Source organism: Schistocerca americana, chromosome 3 (assembly GCF_021461395.2).
Source record: "Schistocerca americana isolate TAMUIC-IGC-003095 chromosome 3, iqSchAmer2.1, whole genome shotgun sequence".
Classification (NCBI taxonomy): Eukaryota; Metazoa; Arthropoda; class Insecta; order Orthoptera; family Acrididae; genus Schistocerca; species Schistocerca americana.
Genome location: NC_060121.1, coordinates 801,675,329 through 801,695,424, shown reverse-complemented (window position 1 = coordinate 801,695,424; position 20,096 = coordinate 801,675,329). Strand labels below are relative to the sequence as shown.

The following is a 20,096-nucleotide window of genomic DNA, read 5'->3' as shown; positions in this document are numbered from 1 at the left end:
CTCATGGAATGTATTGTTCAGTGCCGATTATGTTATTGATATGTGAATGACTACTAAGTGTTTAATTTAAGTCCTACAATCACAGATATAAATAAAATCTGGCATGAGAATATCTGAAACAGAGACCTGGAAGGTCGTTTCTCAGTACTTATGTGAATAACAACTTTGTAATCCACTTGGGTAGTAATGCATATGCCAAGCCACAGTCGGTAATCTCCTTGTTCCTATTCATATAAAAACATTTCCAAAAGGTAAGTGTGTCTACCATTAGTGGCATTTCTGAAAAAGCCATGTTCATAATTTTTAATACTTTCAAAAATTAATTTCATGTGAGAAGTTGAAGGTCATTCACAGATAAGAAATGAGTTGTGTATTGTTGAATGTACCTCTAGTACTTCATTTATTTCCCCATTGTGTCTCTATTTAACTACAGTCTTTTCCATTGTAATAATTTTTAACCTCTAATATTTTCAATGCGTTTTTTGACACAGTCTTCTACAATCATATCAAATGTAACATGTAAAATCATCTCAGTGGAAGGAAAAGGAAAAGTCAAGGGAGGTAAGTACAATTAAAAAATCATATAGTTAACTGGAATTAAATGGCAGATAAAGCAGCGAATGAAGTAGGCAGTAAACATGTGATGTGCAGTCTTCAGAATTATTCTGAATTCAAAACGCCCTGTATACTTACCAAATAATAACAAGATGGGAAAGCATGATTTAATCTATAACAATGCAATGCTTCAAAGTAAGTGCACCAGTGAGACGACTGATGATGGAAAAAAGACTTAAGAAAAATCAGGTCACGTTCTTAGGTTGGGGGGACCTGAAAAAAGCGTTCAACAGTGGAAAATGATGGAAGATGTTCGAAATTGTGGGAAAAATTTATGTAAGGTAGAGTGAGAGACGGATAATATACAATTTGTATCAGAAACAAGACGGAGCAGCAAAAATGGAAGACCAAGAACGAAGTGCTCGGATTAAACAGAGCTAAGAGGGGGGGTCTATACTTTCGCTCCTACTGTTCAATTATACATCGAACAAACAATGACGGAAATGAAAGAAAGGAGCAAGATTTTGATTAAAATTGAGAATGAAAGGATAGCAGTGATAAGACTCGCTGATAACATCCTCAGTGAAAGTGGCGAAGAAATACTGGATGTCTTGAACTGTATAAATACACTAATGAATACAACATACAGACTGAGAGAAAATCGAACAAAGGAGAAATCAGGAGTATCAGAAACTAGAATAGCGAGAAGCGTAACGTAAGAGTTGGCGACCACGAAGCAGATGAAATGGCGGAATCTGCTACCTTGGAAGGAAAATAACGACCACTGGTGATGCAAGGATAAATCGTTGATTAGTTTAAACAAAGAGGGCATTCCTGGGCAGGAGAAGTCTACTAGTGTCAAACTTCACATTTAATGTGGGGAAGAACTTTGTGAGAATGTGCTTTTGGAGCACAGCATGGACATGAATCTTGGACATTCTGACAAAAAGAAACGATCAGAATCTAAAAGTTTCAGATGCATTGATATAGCACTGTTTTGAAAGTCAGGTGGGCGGTTAACATAAAGTATGAAGAGATTCTTAATAGAATGGGTGAAGAAAGGAACATACGGGAAACTTGCACGAAGAAGAAAGGGTACTGTGATAGACCGTGTGTTACTACTTCAGGGAATAGTTAGCATGATATCAGCGCGGCTTACAGCGCATCACACAGTTGAGAAGGCTGATGACAAAAAAGAGAACTTGAATCATCCATTTCACTCTACTGTTGCTGTTGTCTTCAGTCTGAAGACTGGCTTGATGCAAGCTCTTCACACTCGTCTAACCTGGGTTGGCCTCTACATCCGATTCGTACTATTCTTCTCTCACTCCCCTCTCACCGCCCACACACACACACACACACACACACACACACACACACACACACACACACACATGCATATGATTCCCTGCATTACCAAACATATGATTCTTTGATAACCTAGGGAGCAATCTGTCACCCTGTCGCTTCTCTTAGTCATTTTGTCTCAGAATTTTAACTTTTTCCCTAATTCGAATGAGTACTTCCGCATTAATAATTAGATTTATCCATCTAATCTTCAACACTCTTCTATAGCACCACATTTCAGACACTTCTACGCCCTACGAGTCTGAACTGCTTACCTTCCACGTTTCATTTTCGTGCCGAGTTACACTCGAGGGATTCCTAACATTTATATTTATGTTACGAGTAAAGAAATGACCCTTTTTCTGACAAATTGACGTACGTTAATCAGTGTTTGATGTTCTCTCTATCTCAGCCACCGTCAACTGTTTTGCTTCCTCAGCAGCTAAACTCCACTACAATTTTAAGTGTTTCGTACTCTAATCGCATTGCTTCGTGATCATCTGATTAAATTCGACTTCATTTCATTATCCTTGTTTTACTTGCGTTGATGCTCACCTTAGAAACTCATTTCATAACACTATGCATTTGATTTAAGTAATTTTATGTCCTTTGCGTTCTCAGGCGAACTGAAATGTCATCAGCAACCCTGAAAGTCCTTTTCTTCCTTCTTAAACTTCGTTTTAGTGACGACAAAAAAAAGTTTGCCAATTACACTTTATTCGTAAACTGCTAGAGGCAGCATTGGACTTGGACTCAGGACTGTTCGGCCTTGAGAAAGACATTTTTGAACACTCCTTATAAAGCGTTTTATCTACTGACAAAGAGGGTTGTAGAAGGTGTAGTGAGAAATAAATGAAGGATGGGGACTCGTTTCCACAAACATCAGCTAACGACGCTACAGAGCGCCGAAGTTATAGGCGACGGCTGCTGCTGCTAGGCTATCTCTTCGGCAATAAACGTAACATTCTACGATTACGGACCATAGGTGGAACCTCTCCAAATATTATTTCTTATTTGGTGATTGCGACAATTGCCACGATCGCCGGTGGACAAGATGGAGCTAGCAGTGTCGGCAGGCTGTGCCTCCTACGAATCAGATACTCTATTGCTTAGTGGATAAATGTTCCGGACCGGGGTTTCCATCTACAGTCAACTTTTGTCCTTTATAACGAAAGAAAATGAAGATTTGAGGACGTTCCTGGAGTAAAATAAACTGCTGTTAGAAACCGTGCCGGCCGGAGTGGCCACTCTGTTGTAGGCGCTACAGTCTGGAACCGAGCGGCCGCTACGGTCGCAGGTTCGAATCCTGCCTCGGGCATGGCTGTGTGTAATGTCCTTAGGTTAGTTAGGTTTAAGTAGTTCTAAGTTCTAGGCGACTGATGACCTCAAAAGTTAAGCCGCATAGTGCTCAGAGCCATTTGAACCATATTTTTCAAACCCGTCTTCTAATCCGTCATCTACTAAGGCAACTTAGGCCATTCTACGCATCAGCTAGCTCCATCTTCACCATTGGCAATCGAGGCAATCACACGTTATGCTGAATTACAAACAACATTGTGGGGTTTTCCGCCTATGCTCTGTCAGTAAACAATTCCACGTTTCTGCTTAAAGTATGGCCTAATGGCAGACGCTGGCGGCTGTAACACCTTCGCTCTATAACGTCGGTGGATGGTGTTTCTGGGCACTGTTTCTTATCCTCAATTTGCTCCTCATGACACCGTCTACAAACCCTCGAAACCTGTCACAATATTTCTGCGACGTCCTGTAGAGTCTGAGAATTTTTCTTTCTTTTTCAAGAACATGTACGGTACATGTCATTATTTACATAGTATTAAAGTACAATTTTTTCTTGGATGGTATTGCACCTAAAATGCTCTATATTACAAAAACAGGATGGTAGGAGAAATGTTCTGAGACTTGTTTTGAGAATCTTTCCAGGATGTTTCGTGTTTTGTAGGAGAATTCTGAATTGAAATTCACGACGTTGTGTCCGCACTCACAAAAAATTACTATTTCCTTGTGTCATTGTTGTGTCTTTTCTCGATGTCTTAAGACACAGGAATTTATCTTAATTCCGTCCAGAATATGCTCGACTTACAGGTTTTCCACTGTGTATATTCTAAGTGCTTCTACGAAATTTATATTTTCATTGAGTATAATGCCAAGGAATTTTGTTTGTGAAAACGAATTGTATCTATTACAATGGAGAACACAAAAGGTGTTATCGCCATCTCGACTCCATACACATTGGGTAATGAAAGAGAAAGGGGAGAGATAGTTCCTCCTGCTGACAACCACATCAACCGTCAACTAAAGGTAGACTTGTAGTTTCGATGTGAGAATTAAAATTCATCCCAGCCTCCGATCTTCATTTACGTGAAATATACAGTCATGTCAAATCAGGTGAATCATTTGAAATACCATGTGTTCGAAAAGTAACTATTGTTGCAGAATGATGGAAGTCCATAGAAAAAGAAGAACGTCATAGAAATGAACAGTCACAGATAGTCGCAATAGCCTTCCCCGGCATCGCCGTTGATGGTTGCTCTTTACCGTATCACTGTTTTATCTTGGCATCTAGCTTGCTTCAGGTCGAACTTCAGGGGGTACGTCTCGCTGCAGATGAACCGCATCTTGGTATAATTTTAAAATTGTGTACACATGAAAGTTAGTACACAAAAAGTTTCAAAACCGACTTAATGTAGTTTAACAGTTTTCACATAGGCACAGTAGTTGTAACTAAAGCATGAAGCCAAATGAAATATGAAAAGAAGAGGATAGGGTTGGTGAAGCGCGCAGCTGGAGACTAGCGTTATGCAAGCGCATTTAATAAAACGCTAACTATTACACACACTGATGATCTTCATAAATAGCCGTCGACAGTACCAACATAGCGCTTGTATTATGAATGGAGGACTTTCTGTAACACGTTAGTTACATAAATCTCTATACGATCATTCGGACCAATTGGAGTAGACCCTTCCGTAAGAGCGCTATGGTCTACTGAAGTAACTGTAGGCGGTAAAATTAATCTCAACAAATTTAAAGCTACACTATATACGGTGAACTTCGGACAATCGTTGATAGTTACCTGACAGCTATATGCATTGCAAGAAAAGACGTTCGACGGCCAGTGCCGGCGGTTGGTATGGACATACTGGGTAGCAGTAGCCACTCAGTAATCAGAGTGACTGAAGTACCTACTCTCAATCTAAAGGAATATACGAGTTCGTGTTGAAAAAGCAATGGCTCCGAACTTTTATGTGTAAACTCTAAAACCTCTTTTAAAACATAAACATTATTAACGTTCTACATCTTCATTCTTACTTACTTCTCTTGCTTTTTAATATAGTCACCCTGGCACAAACACATTGACTGCAGATATCGCCACTGTAGGACGTTTGACTTTGTTGAAGGAGCCACAACCTCACCTGTGCATCCATCGCCTCATCACTGTCAGTATGAAGTCCTCGAAGGCGTTCTTCAATTTTGGAAGCACGTGAAAATCGCATGGTGCCGAATCGGGACTGCATGGAGAATGATAGATGGCAGTGGACCCAAGGCGTCGGATTGTTGCGGATGGGACAGCGCCCATGTGTCGTCTGACACTGTCATGCTGAAGGAGGGGGTTCTCCGTTTGTGGATGAACCCTTAGAATTCTAAACTCGATTACAGCACGCTGTTTCTCACGCACCGACATAGTTACGATACACATCGCCATGGTACACTCTACAATTCGGTTCCCTCTAGCGCCAGAGGGCTGAAAATATGTAGATATTAAGAATAGATATGTAGAATGTTAATAGCTTTTCTTTCATTTAAGAATGTACAAAAGGTTTCACCTAAAACATTCAGAGACATAAGTTTTCAGCACGCACTCACATATACACTGAGAGAATGTTCACGGAACAGCAGTGCCAACTGCAGTTCACAATGGCACACTTACAGCTTAGTGCGAAATCTCTCCAACTTTTGGGACAACTGCTCTCGCAGGCACTAGCCCTTCTGCTACAACACCCTGGATAGCACCCACGTCTTTTGCAGGAACTTCTATCGCTAATGGTAACGCAGGTATTATTAACTGAGACAGTAACATCATGAATGCGTGGTGACATTACTAATCTACCACAGTGCTGAAGCTGCCGCTGATGCCGCACGTTTGGAAACCCTGCTGCCCGAAACGGAACATTACGAACTCAACCGATCGCTGCAAAGCCGTGAGCTTTAGTAGTCGTTCTGATTGGGGCAGCTGTCCGCCAACATTCTCTGAGTGTGGGAACACATGCATTTGTAAAAATGTGCGATTGAGGTTACTAACTTAAAGAAAAGGTACGAGATGTGGCTGAAAGAAGAATTATATTTCCTGTCCGTATTTTTTAATTTCTTGAAACATGTTGCTCATTCTGAGCCCTTACCGTAGACGAGGAGTAAAAGCCGCTTATCAATTAAGCGTTTATTATGCCACAGATCGCGCGCCAGACTTACATTAATAAACTAATTACTGAAATTATTTTTTGTCAAACACTGTTTGCCGTTAGCCTCGGCAGTCGATTTTCCGATGAACTTGTAGCGTACGTACGTCAGTACGTATCTGTTTTTCTTCGATACTCATACTGTCGTATTAGAAAGTTAAATTCTTCGTAGTGAATCACGAATTACATATGAGTAAGAAACCGTCTACGATTAGACTGAGATGTATCTTGGGTTTTCCTCTTACTGAACAGAGGGGTATTGTAGAATCAGTCAAAATGGTCACTGATATATTCGTTGTGAGAAGCAGAAGCAAAAGGAAAAAATAGCGGAACAAGTAGAGAAAGCAGTTTGGCAGCAGAATATGGAAGAGCCCCCTGTACCATCTTTCGGAGGCTTTAGCATAGCAGTGAACTGGTTTAGGAAGCTGACACTGAAAATCGTATGAGTACTATAAAATCGATGAGATTTATGAGATTTTTTTAAATTTAGAATAACAGACAGTACTGTCAATGTTATTCTTATTTGTAGAAAATAAAGAACTAAACTGTAACTGCAAGTGTGTATTGTTATAATTTTACCGTTCAAAGCATGTACAGTCGACTCTGCGTCATATTAAATCCAGAGGAACAGGAACAGCTTAAAGAAAACAAGGGTTATAAATAATACGAAATCAAATAATCTAGAGGGGCTTAGGAGAAAATTCAACTAGAGTATGACTGAAAGAAAATTGTTGTACATACGAATTAAATACACCTTAATTTTAATAATGTGCGACGTAGTACATACGTACATGCATATAGTGCATACCTAGGTTACATGAAAACCATAACAATTAAAATGTTACTAGTCATATTGAAAAACAGTTTGTAATTCTCATTTGGGAGAGTGACTCCTATTTAGCATAGTCCAGTGAATTTTCTAGGGTGATGATCGAATTTTCGATGGCGATTAGGCACAGGACCGTAGACTGTGGAAAGATGACCTTGCCTAGCTGAAAGTAACTGAATTAGGAGGTTGTTCTTCGTTATCATCCTCGTCCCCATTCTGACAGGCCAATAGTTTACCATCGGTAAGAAAACCATAGACACTGATATCATCGTGAACATGAACGAAATTCCGAAGGGTCAATCATCATAGCTGGGAAGAGTTTCAGCAGGACTGTCTAGTTAACTCTGGCGACTCTGATATCTATTCCACGTAATATATTTGCGTTACAAATCAGCGTCTTCTGTATCAGTTATAAAGAGCTATAGTGCTGACATTTTACCAGGCCTATCAACCAAGGACGAAGCGGCCGAAATGTTATGGTTGCCTTCTCGTTTTTTTTAATGCTGTTCATCACAAGTGAAACAAAATATCTGCGTCGAGATTTTTCAAAATTTCTATTTTGCTCAGATCTAATGGCCAAGTCTTGATATCGCATTGGGTTTGAAGAAAGTCAATTTTACAAATCGTAATGACGGTGGTCTGTTATGTAAGACACAGTTGTCCAAAAACAGTAAAATATTTCGTTTATCCTTTCTCATGCAACTGTTAACCTGGGGCAGTCATTCCTTTAACAAGTTCATCGTCATCCACGATATTTTGTTTGAGTGATAAGTTGTGGGAAGCGACTTTATTCCCTTGATAGCAGGATGATTTCGCAGATTCCCCTGGAATGAGAGGTTTCAGCTTCTGAGGACCGCCTATGTTACAGGCTAGAACGGCATTTATTCTATCGTTGCTCAGTTTTCCTCCTTTGCTCATTTAGTCTTTGGATGCTTTGGTTAGATCAGGATGATCTGTGTTGAATATGTTGCGCTGTCATAGCAATTCAAAAGTTCATTGAGTATAAAGGGATTTACCTAAACTGTCACTCTTCACATAGATTTTCTTAACGTTACGCCAAGAGGCTGTTCAAAGGACTTGGCTGTTTCCTTTACGATAAACCACCTTCACGAACCCTGTGTCCTCTGCACTGCTTTACCCACTTGATCTAGCACTCCTCAAGGCGAGCACATTCGCTCTTCATCGATCCCTTCTCTCTGTGCTTGAAACGCTTCAGATGACACGATCTTTGATTTTTTTTTTAAATCATTGACAGTGTAGACAGTAAAATAGTGAACTCTTTTCCGACCTTTTTCCGAAATTCCATTCTTCACATCTCTTTTTTTGTTAGTTGAAAGATACTTGCTGTTTTCAACATTCATGGCATTTCACTGTTTCAGGAAACACGGATTGAGTACAACACGGCATGTAAGTAGACTGCAGACAGTGGTACGGGTATACAGGTCGGAGAAAGAAGCGACACGTGAACCGTGCCTGTACTGGGAATCTCGCTTGCAGGGATGCTTCAGTGGAAATCATGTAGATAGACCTGAAATTATAGAGAGTCCGGAAGCCCAGTTTTCAAGTCACAAGGCGTTGGCGAGATGTCCTCAGTGTCAGAGCTTAATCTTACCGAGGTAGCCAAAACACATTGATTCTTTTTTTCAATTTATCAAGTATTTTTCAAGGGACCTGGACGTATTTCAAATTATTGAGGGTTTGAGATTATCGAGTGTCAAGTTTTCGAGAATCGACAGTAGTCAAAATTTATGCGGCTTACGAGAAGCATGAAAATGATACAATGTAGTCGTCTCCTGTCTACAAACTTAACTTGAAGTGTCGGAATGTATTACGTATTTGAAAAATAAATAAAAACTGCATTGTAGTATAGAAGATGAACCTCATTCCAATTGTCTCTATGATTTTCCGTTTATCTACATGTATTTCCCATAACACAAACATATGTTACTGTTTTTAGCGTCAGCCATAAAAACCTCTTAAGTGTTTTCAGATTTTAAAAATTAAATGAAGCATAAATCATGGCTTCAACTCAACAGAGGTAATCATGCAATTTGTCATATCTGTACTAAAATCTGCGCACGCAAGTTAATAATCACTTTAGAGAGGTGGTCCATGAAGTAGAAAGCAGCTTCAATTGCGACTGATTTTGAAAGTGGTAGCATGGGGCAGAGCCGATAAGGATTCACGTAATACGTTTTCTTCATATTAAATGCACCTAACCATTAAAACCGGTTGAAACTTCTGACATTGTTCAACGGATATCGTCACTTCGGTTGACACAAATGATTTATAATCGAAACGCGTTACGAAAGAATTCAGTACACTAAGGTCCTGGAGAGACAGTAATAACAATTAAAATTCCAACTTCCTGACTTTTTAAAGGCTTGAGCAGAACACAGGCAGAATTAAAATCATGATTACAAAGAGATGGCTACAAATGACTTCAACACTTTCATGAAAATGAAACTCTCGGGCTGACGGCAGCTATAGACTTGTCAGGAACTATGAACGAAATAAAAAAAAATGACGATTTTATTTTCAATTTTACTGGATGAAACTTCTGGCGTACGCAAACTGAACTAATTCCTGTTTGCCTCAGAGTCAGTTTTGATGACCTCGCAGCGAATGAGTATTTTATCGGTGTTTATTCTACGAACAGTGGTTCTACAGAAACCTTGGTTTATCTCGTCAAAGACCTTTTAGCTGTGCACAAGTTAACACACTCGAGCATCAAAGGCCAATATTACGACAGGAATCAAATATTTCTGACAGAGTCTCAGGAATGCAGTCACGAATTCACAAATAAGATCCTGTAACATTATTTGTGCATTATAACGCTCGTAACCATGATCCTATGTTTCAGGATGGTACTGAAGATATTTTACCACCATCGAAATTTAGTGGAGTAACGGAATATTTAATAAATTTTGTACCGAACTCACCGAAACACTGTCCTCCGTTGAAAAAGTGCCAGACGAAAGGAGAGAAAGACACTGAATGATGTTTACCTTCTCTATTATTCTACTGCTCAACAACGTATTTATCTCAATAAAAACTTTATTGAACTGTGATTATTGTTTGATATTTATATGTACTTTTATTTTACCGATAAATAGTGCAAATACGACCTCTGAAGGGTATAAGGGCAAATTAAAAACAAATGGTGCAGGTTTTGTACCACAATTCTATTGACAAAGGAATTGATAATATGGTATCAGCCAAAGCGACCCGATTCTGTGATTACTTGCAATGATTTGAGTGCTGTTTTAACTCAACAACGGTTAATTCAATTTTTCGTACAGTAAAAAATTGAAACGTTGAATTATAGAAGTCTTAACTTTCTATCATTGAATTGTATGAAATAACAGAAGCTGTTACTGATGTTACTAGGCCTTCTTGTTTATTAAATTTGAGGAAATTTGAAATGACAGTGTTCAAATTGTTGCTCATCTTCAACTTGACGAAGCTGAAGTTCCATTTCAGCAAAGAGTTCCGGAAAGTCGCAATCGAGGTAACAGTGAAATAATTTAATTCAACACACCTCAATAAATTTTCAGGAAGTCCAATTTTAAAGTTTTTGACCAACTGATTGCTTCAGTGTGGCAGCGATTCTGCGAAATTTTTCAAATCGTTCAAAAAATGTACTTTTCAACATGCTCATATGTCGATGAAACTGTAATATTTACAAAAAAGACTGTTGGACAGCGAGTATTAAGTGATACAGAACATGACTAGAGCAGACCATACATTTGAGGAAAGTAGTCAGTTTTTAAAGAAAATGTGAACAGACTAGGACTATTTCCTGAGCTGAAGGATTTGTATGTTTGCCAATTACGATTCGTAGAGTATCCTGTTCTAATGAATGAAGTTTCTGTTTATACATCGATTGAAAACTTATTTACGATCAACCGTGTTTCAAGATCGACTTCATCATCTCACATTTCTGTATGTTTATAGCGACATTACCAATACACTAGATATGTATGATTTGTTGAATGCATTTGTTACGCAAAATGCTAATTGAAACATAGTATTGTACTGCGTAAGTGATTTTTCTACTGAATAGCATTCTATGAAGTAAATAAGAATTTATGATTCCTTTGCAATTTTACGGTAGTTTTATCGCTGAATAGCATCCCTTTTATGAATTTTTGTCTTCTGCTTACAATGGGTTTTGAATCCTTTCCTGGACAACTACCCACCGAGACAAAATACAAACTGCCGGGCCTGTTGACGGCGAGTGCCCGTGATGTTGCAGAGATAATGTCGGCGCACGCGGCACGCCGCATCGCCAGCCTGATCGGCGTCGAGGGCGGCCACAGCATCGGCAGCAGCCTGGCCGTGCTGCGGGTCCTCTACACGCTAGGGGTCCGCTACATGACGCTCACCCACAGCTGCCACACGCCCTGGTACGTCGCTACCAGCCGCATACTCCCTCTGTTACGCCTGCTGTTTTCTGGGGTCACTCCTGTGCAAACTGGCTGTACAACTTTCCTTACTGTATGTACTCCTGCATCACCTACAGCAGTGTTTCCTAACCTGAGGGTAGTAACCACTGATTAGAAATGATTTCTATATAATCGCTTTAAACTCTCTCTCTCTCTCTCTCTCTCTCTCTCTCTCTCTCTCTGGCGGAAGAAAATCGTAACACACACAAAAAAATGATTAATTTAGAGTAACAATATTTCAGGAATATATTCGTCTACGTACAAGATTTAAGTGATTAACATTGCAAGCCCACGTGCTAATGGCAGCGCGAGTTTACAAACGTGAAATTCTGATACGTTATTAACCTGTGTAACTGCCAGAACGTTGAACGCAAGCACGCAAACGTGCTTGAGTTGTGTTGTACAAGTGTCAGATATCAGTTCGTGGGATGCAGTCCATGCCTGCTGCACTCGAGTGGTCAAAGTAGGGTTCTTTAATGCCATTTGTGGATGACGCAGGACTTGTCGTTCGATGAAGTCCGGCAAGTGCTCGGGTGGAGATAGATATGGTGATCAGACAGGTCAGGGAAATATAATGACACTCTGTGGAGCGTGTTGGGTTACAATATTGGTATGTGATCGAGCGTAATCTTGTTGTAAAACATCCCTGGAATGCTGCTTATGAATTGTAGCACAGCTTGTCAAATCATCAGACTGATGTACAAATCTGCGGTCAGGACGCGTGGGATAACCACAAAAGTGATACTGATGTCATATGAAATCGCTTTCCATAACCTCCGTGTAGGTCCAGGCAGATTCGCTGCAGGCCCTCAACTGAACCAGCTTTAATCAGAAAATACAGCTGTACTCCAATGTGGTATCGCTTGACACCACGGAGGTCACAAATTGTGGTGGAGTGCACCTTACTTGCCGTTTGCCACGGAGCTGTCGTTGAAGCAACCCATTTGCAACAGTTCGTTATGTCACTTTGGTACCAACTGCTGCTTAAAGCCGGCCGAAGTGGCCGTTCGGTTCTATGCGCTGCAGTCTGGAACCGCGAGACCGCTACGGTCCCAGGTTCGAATCGTGCCTCGGGCATGGTTGTGTGTGATGTCCTTAGGTTAGTTAGGTTTAACTAGTTCTAAGTTCTAGGGGAGTAATGACCTCAGAAGTTGAGTCCCATTGTGCTCAGAGCCATTTGAACCATTTTGCTGCTTAAATTGCTGCTGCAGAAGCGCCAGAGCCACACGACGGTCTGGCCTGTCGGTAGTGCCCGGTGGGCCTCCAGAGCCAGATCCTCTTGTGACCGTACATTCCTATAACCAACGCTGCTAGCATTCTGGCTGCTAGCAATTATGCATAGTGGCTACATTCCTGACAAATATCTCTGCAGTATCGCAGAAGGAACAATCAGATTCCCGTAGTACTGTTACACGATCTCTTTCAAAGCATGTGAGATGTTGATAATAGCACGTTTGTCGCCTTAAACGTATTCTTGACTAACATAAGCTCGCCACGTCTAGTCTCAAAGTCAGCTAACGCTTACGATCATTGGAGCGTGTATTTAAAGCAAACATGGTTTGAATTCTGCAAGTGGCCCAAGTAGCGCCAGTCTTCTGCAACTAGTGTGAAATTTTAATATACATCATTTATGATATTTAGAATGTCCAACAACTACGTTCACATACATGCCCTTTCGACAAGGTACCGAGTCGGTCACGGCAGTACAAGAAAGAAGGAGATGAGAGTGAAGTGTGTTATGTAAATGCTGTTTAATCATTAAAAGTTACAGCACTCTTCTAAAAAGTTATAGAAATATATGATAAGATAGGCATATAGCTGTTAGCCTGTAAGCGCAACTTCCCATGGCTAAAATATTTCTAATACAGCACGATTTTTTGTCACAGGGATATAACAATGACATTTCTTTGACCCTGTTACCGTGAAGTAAACTGTAATACAACCATGGAGTTGCAGGGTTTCTGTGTGAAGCGTGGACTATTGCACCGAATTTATTCCGAAAATTACTGTTCCGCTAAAGGAAAACAACTGCAGTCGCGTATACTGCACAGCCTTAAGTTCCGCCTTTCACATTCCACAGTCTCAAAAACTAAATTATTTAAAGACTATCTGGTCCCAACAATCGGTCGTTTACCCTGTCCATGCATACACTTTTCGTGCAAGCCACAAATAGCCTAACAATTTTGCACGCGACGAGTATGAAGAGACCACAGTGTCACCGTCCAAGCACTCATCATTCTTGCGGAACAATAGCGGCGCCTTGATTTCTAACGCATCCATCCACAGTACTTGTAGTCGCGCTATTTCTGATCTCCAGTAACTACCGCCTGATAGGTAAAATAAATTTCCTAAGGATGAAAACAGAAGTGCACTGAAACTTCCTGGCAGATTAAAACTGCGTGCCGGACCGAGACTCGAACTCGGGACCTTTGCCTTTCGCGGGCAAGTGCCCTACCACCTGTGCTACCCAAGCACGATTCACGCCCCGTCCACACAGCATCACTACTGCCAGTATCTCGTCTCCAACCTTCCAGGCTTTGCATTATCTCTTCTGCTAACCTTGCAGAAGTAGCACTACTGAAAGAAAGGATATTGCGGAGATATGGCTTAGCCACAGCCTGGGGATGTTTCCAGAAGTACACTCTCTCGGTCTCAAAACAGAACTATATAATATTATTACTGGTATCACTATTTCAGGAAACTTATATTAATTACAGTAGTTACCAACAGCTACATCTTCTCTTTCAAATACTAGCATTAATGCGTGACAAATTGTGGTGTAGGCTACAGTTTGTGATACGAATGTATGATCAACATCTTCATCACATAGTCCACTCAGTACACAAATAATTTATACTTTGTACCATGCGTGTATCACAGTAAAACTTACACATATAGATATCACAGAACCACTTTCTCCGAATTTAAGTAGTTCCTGCAGTAGACCTGAAACTGATTCATTATTCGCTTCACAACAAGTAAGCGAACTAATTGGTAGTACGACACAACAGTAACTGCTGTAGGGTCTTCACTGTATTATTATTACTGAGATTATTATTACTAGTTGCAGTGGTCAGAAACGAAGAATTGGCAACCTTAAGTCTTCAGTTTAGAAGTACGGACTCCAGCAATTAGGTTTTTTAAAAACAAGAATTGTAGGGCACACCTTTTTACTTGGTTTATTTTATATGGGAGTGCGGGTGTGGGTGAAGCAAGAGTCGATGATTAGCACTGAGAATTGTTTCATCATTTTGTAGAAAAGATTATTATAAAAATTCAGTACCAATTGTCTACTTGATTCACTAGTTAGGGGTTTAGGGGAATATCTATAAATACTACATTGAATTTACCAGTCATAATTTTTAAAATAAAAATGTTAAAAGAAAATCCTGTTTTGTTCCAAAGTTCAGTTGTGCCTTATTACTGATGTTGTTGGGAACTGGGGCAGAGGTGAGGGGCGGGATGGTGGGGACAATGGTGGCGGGGGGGGGAGGAGGGGGGGGGGGGAGAGACGTAGTGTATCAGCCAATATCTGATTACGCTTTGGAGTTATGGTCTCATTAAGGTTGGGAACCACTGTAGTACGTCTATGCTTACCCTTTTACTTGTATCTGAGAATAAATGAGACGTTTAAATCTGTCTGTTACGAGAAGATAATATTTTGAAATACGAGATCTTGTACTCTGGCCTCTAGTCTTTGTCACTTTTTACAAATTATGTCAACATTAACAGCGAAAACTGATATTCGTGAAGTATAGTTTTATCTCAAATAATCCCATAAAAGTAAGTGCAAATACGATCCTTTATTGAAAGAGTTTAGAATGTGTGGCTATGACCGCCTGAAACCTCAGTATGAAATGTACTAGCTATAATAAATCTGTGGGGTACGGGGGCTAGCTGATGATTTCACAACGTAAGTATGTACAAAGATTTCACATTTTGAGATAACTGCATTATCTTTACATTCATTAGTACAACGATCTTCTTCATGTGGTGCTTAAATTTGTTTGGCACCTGAAGTAACGAATGTACCCCTTCTTTTTCTCTCTTTCCTTCCAGTAGTTTTTCATTCTATCCGTGTGTTGTTCCTTTCTTTTTTCACAGGGTGCTACTGTCTTTTTCTTCTGGAAACCCTTCAAACATTTTACGTTTCTCTAACTTTTCTGTATCTTTCATTTTCCCCCATTTACTTCCTTTACTTCCATTTCCCTAAGGTCTGCTTTACTTCGTCGATCCACTTCATTGCTGCTTTTGGGGTGTCGGTCAAGAAAGTAAAGTACTAGTTTTGTTATTCTTGTTTCATCTTATCTTTGTTGGCATGCATGGCGACTATTCTTCTTTACTTCATTGTGTCTAACTTTTTATTATATTTTAATTTCCATTTGCCGTTGTCACACTTTGGTCCCATGATTTTTCCTGATTATTTTCTGTCCTTCTTTGCTATTTCACCTGATTGTCTAGTTGTATTTCAGGAAAGGTATTCCTCAACATGCCGACATTCTAGTTTAATGACAGTGTTGTAGTGCAGGCGTTTTGCATTTTTGGTAAAGGGTTCCTGGTTATCCAGGTTTCTTTATTAATTCAAAAGACACTTCCACGTTCACTGCCTTGCTAAGTTACGTACTTTGCCCAATGGCTGGTTGTATTTTTTCATTTACTATTTAAATTTTGTAACCTTTTTAATTCCTGTGTTCAGTTTGCATGTGTTTCGGTGACTCCTACGTATCTGTCCTATACTCTATGTTTTTAAAAGCTATACTAAGGCATTGTTTTGAAGCTGTCTCGTGGAGGAGATTTATCTACATTGTTGCATCTTCTATAAATTCAGTTAAGCTGACAAGCTCATCTGCAAAAGCCAAACAGTGAAGTCTCAGAGTATTCCTCTTTCTCTATGTTATGCTTTTGTAATACCTGTTTTTCTTTTCTTCCATTCGATAATTACATTTGCTAGTGTGTCATTGAATAGTAATCTGGAAAATCCATCTCCTTGTCTTACATCAGTTATGATATCAAAAGCCTCTGTTGTTTCGTTTACAAATTTGAGTTGCGTTCACTATTCTGTATTTTGTGATTGCCAGTCATTTTTGTCAGCTCCATACGTTTTTATGGTGTTGAATAGTCTTTCCTTGTCAGTCGAATCATATGCTTCCTGTTAGTTCACAAATGTAATGCAGGGTGTCCAAGAGATGTTGTGATAAACTATGAGAGGTTGTAGAGGGTGTCTTGAGGAACAAATCTATGAAAGGAATCTGTGCGTGATGCGTCATCCAACTACGCTAAGGAGCGCTGAAGTTACAGCTATCGGCGTCTCCTACTAAGACATTCCTTCGATGGCTAACATGACTATGTACGCTGACGGATAACAGGTGTTATATCTAGCAAGGTTGTTCGCTATTCAGCGATGGCAACTAATTGCCACGTTTGCCACTGGAAAATATGGAGCTAGCTGGTACATAGAGACGCCTTGACTCCTGTCAATGCGATGCTCTAATGCCTTGGTGGGTGACAGTTTCAGACATAGGTTTCCATCAGCAGTTTGGCTTCTTCCTGTATACCGAGAAACATTAGAGATTTTAGAGGGTTTCAGGACAAAACTAAACTGTGGATGTCCAAAACCGTCACCCACCGAGGCAACAAAGCATCACGTTCATGAAAGGTAAAGCCTTTCTACGCAGCAGCTAGCTCCACTTTCTCAATCGTAGCACACAATCCCGATCACTGAATAACAAAGAACGTTGCTAGACATTCCACCTGCGTCAGCGTACAAAGCAACGTTTGCCGCCTATGGAGTCACCTAGTGGTTGGCGCCGGCGCTCTGTAGCGTCGTGGGATGACGTTTCCTCATGTGGGTTTCTATCCACAGGTAGTTCCTCAGGACACACTCTACAACCCCACGAAGTCTATCGCAGCATTTCTGGGAGACCTTCCATAAGTTTCCTCATTCTTCCATAACTGATTAAAAATTTCGCATATAATACTTTTCCACACAAAATCAAATTTGTCTGAAATTTCTTTGGTACTCTTTCAATTGCTGATCCAGGTGCAGTACCAACCGGTGTTGTAATAATTTTTAAATAATTTTTTGAGTCACTGGAAAGAAAGAACATCCTCCTGTTGTTGGGGTGAGTCTCATCTTTTCTTTGGACTGGTTGAATTATTGCTGTACTCCAATCATCGAGTATAGTTTCTGTTCCCAAGTCTTTTTGAGTGACTGCATGTAGCTTCTTGACTGTTGAAACACCTGTAATTTACACATTCCAGCAGTTATTCAATCTTACCTAAGGACCCCTATCATTCGCCTACTCTACCTACATTTACAATGTTTCATTTCTGTATTAACATAATTATTTTGGGAATTTTACGAACTAATACAAAAGCGTTATCTTGGCATGCGGCAAGATGAGAATACTGATAAAACTTGAATAGATTTTTATTCACAGGAACTGTATGACAGTATATTAATTAACGAAACAGTGTCTTGTAATTCATATTTAATTCCATATAAAGGAAGGATTGTAAAGTAGAAAATTCATAACACTATAGATCATTGCGTTTAAATCCCAAAATTCTCAGGCAATTTTTCCTTGCTCAAATTTTAAGTAGTTCACACTTTCTGGGATATGCACCACTGTGTCTTTTCTGTTGGTGGAAGGTCAGCAGAGGTGTCCTCAGATGCGGGACATTATGTTGTATAGCCTTCGGAGATTTTTCTGTGTTGCTCTAAACAGACCCAAAATCTGCAAGATTGGCGGTCCTTTACATAAGCTTAAAATTTAGCTCCGACTTAAACGTGACATGCTTATAATAGTTTCCACAACGAAACTTTGTCTAGAAACTTGGCACAAAATCCAAAAAGATTCCGGTCGTATATGAGACACAATCGATGCCTTCTTTGCGCGATAGCAATGGAAATACATCGATGACGGTGCTGCTAAAGTAGGGTTACCAAGCACAGCCTTTCAAAACTTCTTCACCAAAAGAGACAAAGTGAATCTTCCAGAATTCGAATCAAGGGCAGGTGCCAACATGAGCAACTTAGAATTATATACCCTCGGATCAGTGAAGCAACTTAAACCTCTTAATAAAATGAAACCTTCTGGTCCTGACTGTATACCAGTTAGGTTCCTTCAAGAGTATGCTGATACAATATGTCCATACTTAACAATCATATACAGCTGCTCGTTAGATGAAAGATCTGTACCTTAAGACTGGAAAGTAACACAGGTCACACCAATATTTAAGAAACGTAATAGGAATAATCCGCTACATTACAGGCCCATGTCATTAGCGTCAATATGCAGTAGGATTTTGAAACATATATTGTGTTCGGACATAAAGAATAACCTCGAAGACAACGGTCTGCTGACATATAGTCAAATCTGATTTAGAAAACATCGTTGTTGTGAAACACAACTAGCTCTTTAACCGCTGCAAGTGTTGAGTGCTACTGACAAGGGATTTCTAGTTGAGTCCGTGTTTCTAGATTTCGAGAAGACTTTTGCCACTGTACCACACAAGAAGCTTGAAGTGAAATTGCGTTCTTATGGAATATTGTCTCAGTTATGTGACTGGAATCGTGATATGCTGTCTGAGAGGTAGCAGTTTGTAATAACTGACGGAAAGTTTGCAAATGATGCTGTTGTTTATCGTCTAATAAACTAATCAGAATATCAAAACAAGTTGCAGAACGATTTACAAAACATATCAGTATGGCACAAAAATTGGCACTTGCCGATAAATAATGAAAAGTGTGACGTCATCCATATGAGTGCTGAAAGGAATCCCTTAAACTCCGGTTACACGATAAATCAGTCAAATCTAAAGGCCGTAAATTTAACTACATACCTAGGAATACAATTACGAACAACTTAAACTGGAAGTAACACATAGAAAATATTGTGGGGAGGCTAACCAAAAACTGCGTTTAATCGGCCGGACACTTACAAAATGTTACAGATCTATTAAGCCTAAACTACGCTTGTCCATCCTGTTTTAGATTACCGCTGCGCAGTGTGGGATCCTTACCGTATATAAGTGACGGAGTACATCGAAGAAGTTCAAAGAAGGGCATCCATTTTTGTATTATCGCGAAATAGGTGAGAGAGTGTCACTGATATGATACAAGATTTGGGATGTACATAATTAAAACAAAGGCGTTTTTCGTTGCGGAGAGATCTTCTCACGAAATTCCAATCAATCACCAACTTTCTCCTCCGAAATCGAAACTACTTTGTACACATCGACATACAAAAGGGGAAATAATCACCATGATAACATAAGGGAAATCAGTGCTCGTACGAAAGATATATGTGTTCGTTCTCTCCGCGCGCTATACGAGATTGGATTAAAAGAGAGTTGTGAAGGTGGTGCACTTAAATTGCAGAATACCCATGTAAATATATATATAGATGTAGATTCTTCCGCGTGTCGTCGCCGCATTTGCAT

At 39.9% G+C, this 20,096-nt stretch overlaps 1 protein-coding gene across 1 annotated transcript in view; it reads left to right on the top strand.

Annotated features, from left to right (window-relative positions):
• LOC124606410 (dipeptidase 1-like) overlaps positions 1 to 20,096 on the top strand; it is a 347,567-nt gene that overhangs the window by 251,501 nt on the left and 75,970 nt on the right. Inside the window, exon 4 of the mRNA XM_047138391.1 lies at positions 11,462 to 11,612. Coding sequence (XP_046994347.1) covers positions 11,462 to 11,612 — 151 coding nt within the window. The remainder of the gene's footprint in view (positions 1 to 11,461; positions 11,613 to 20,096) is intronic.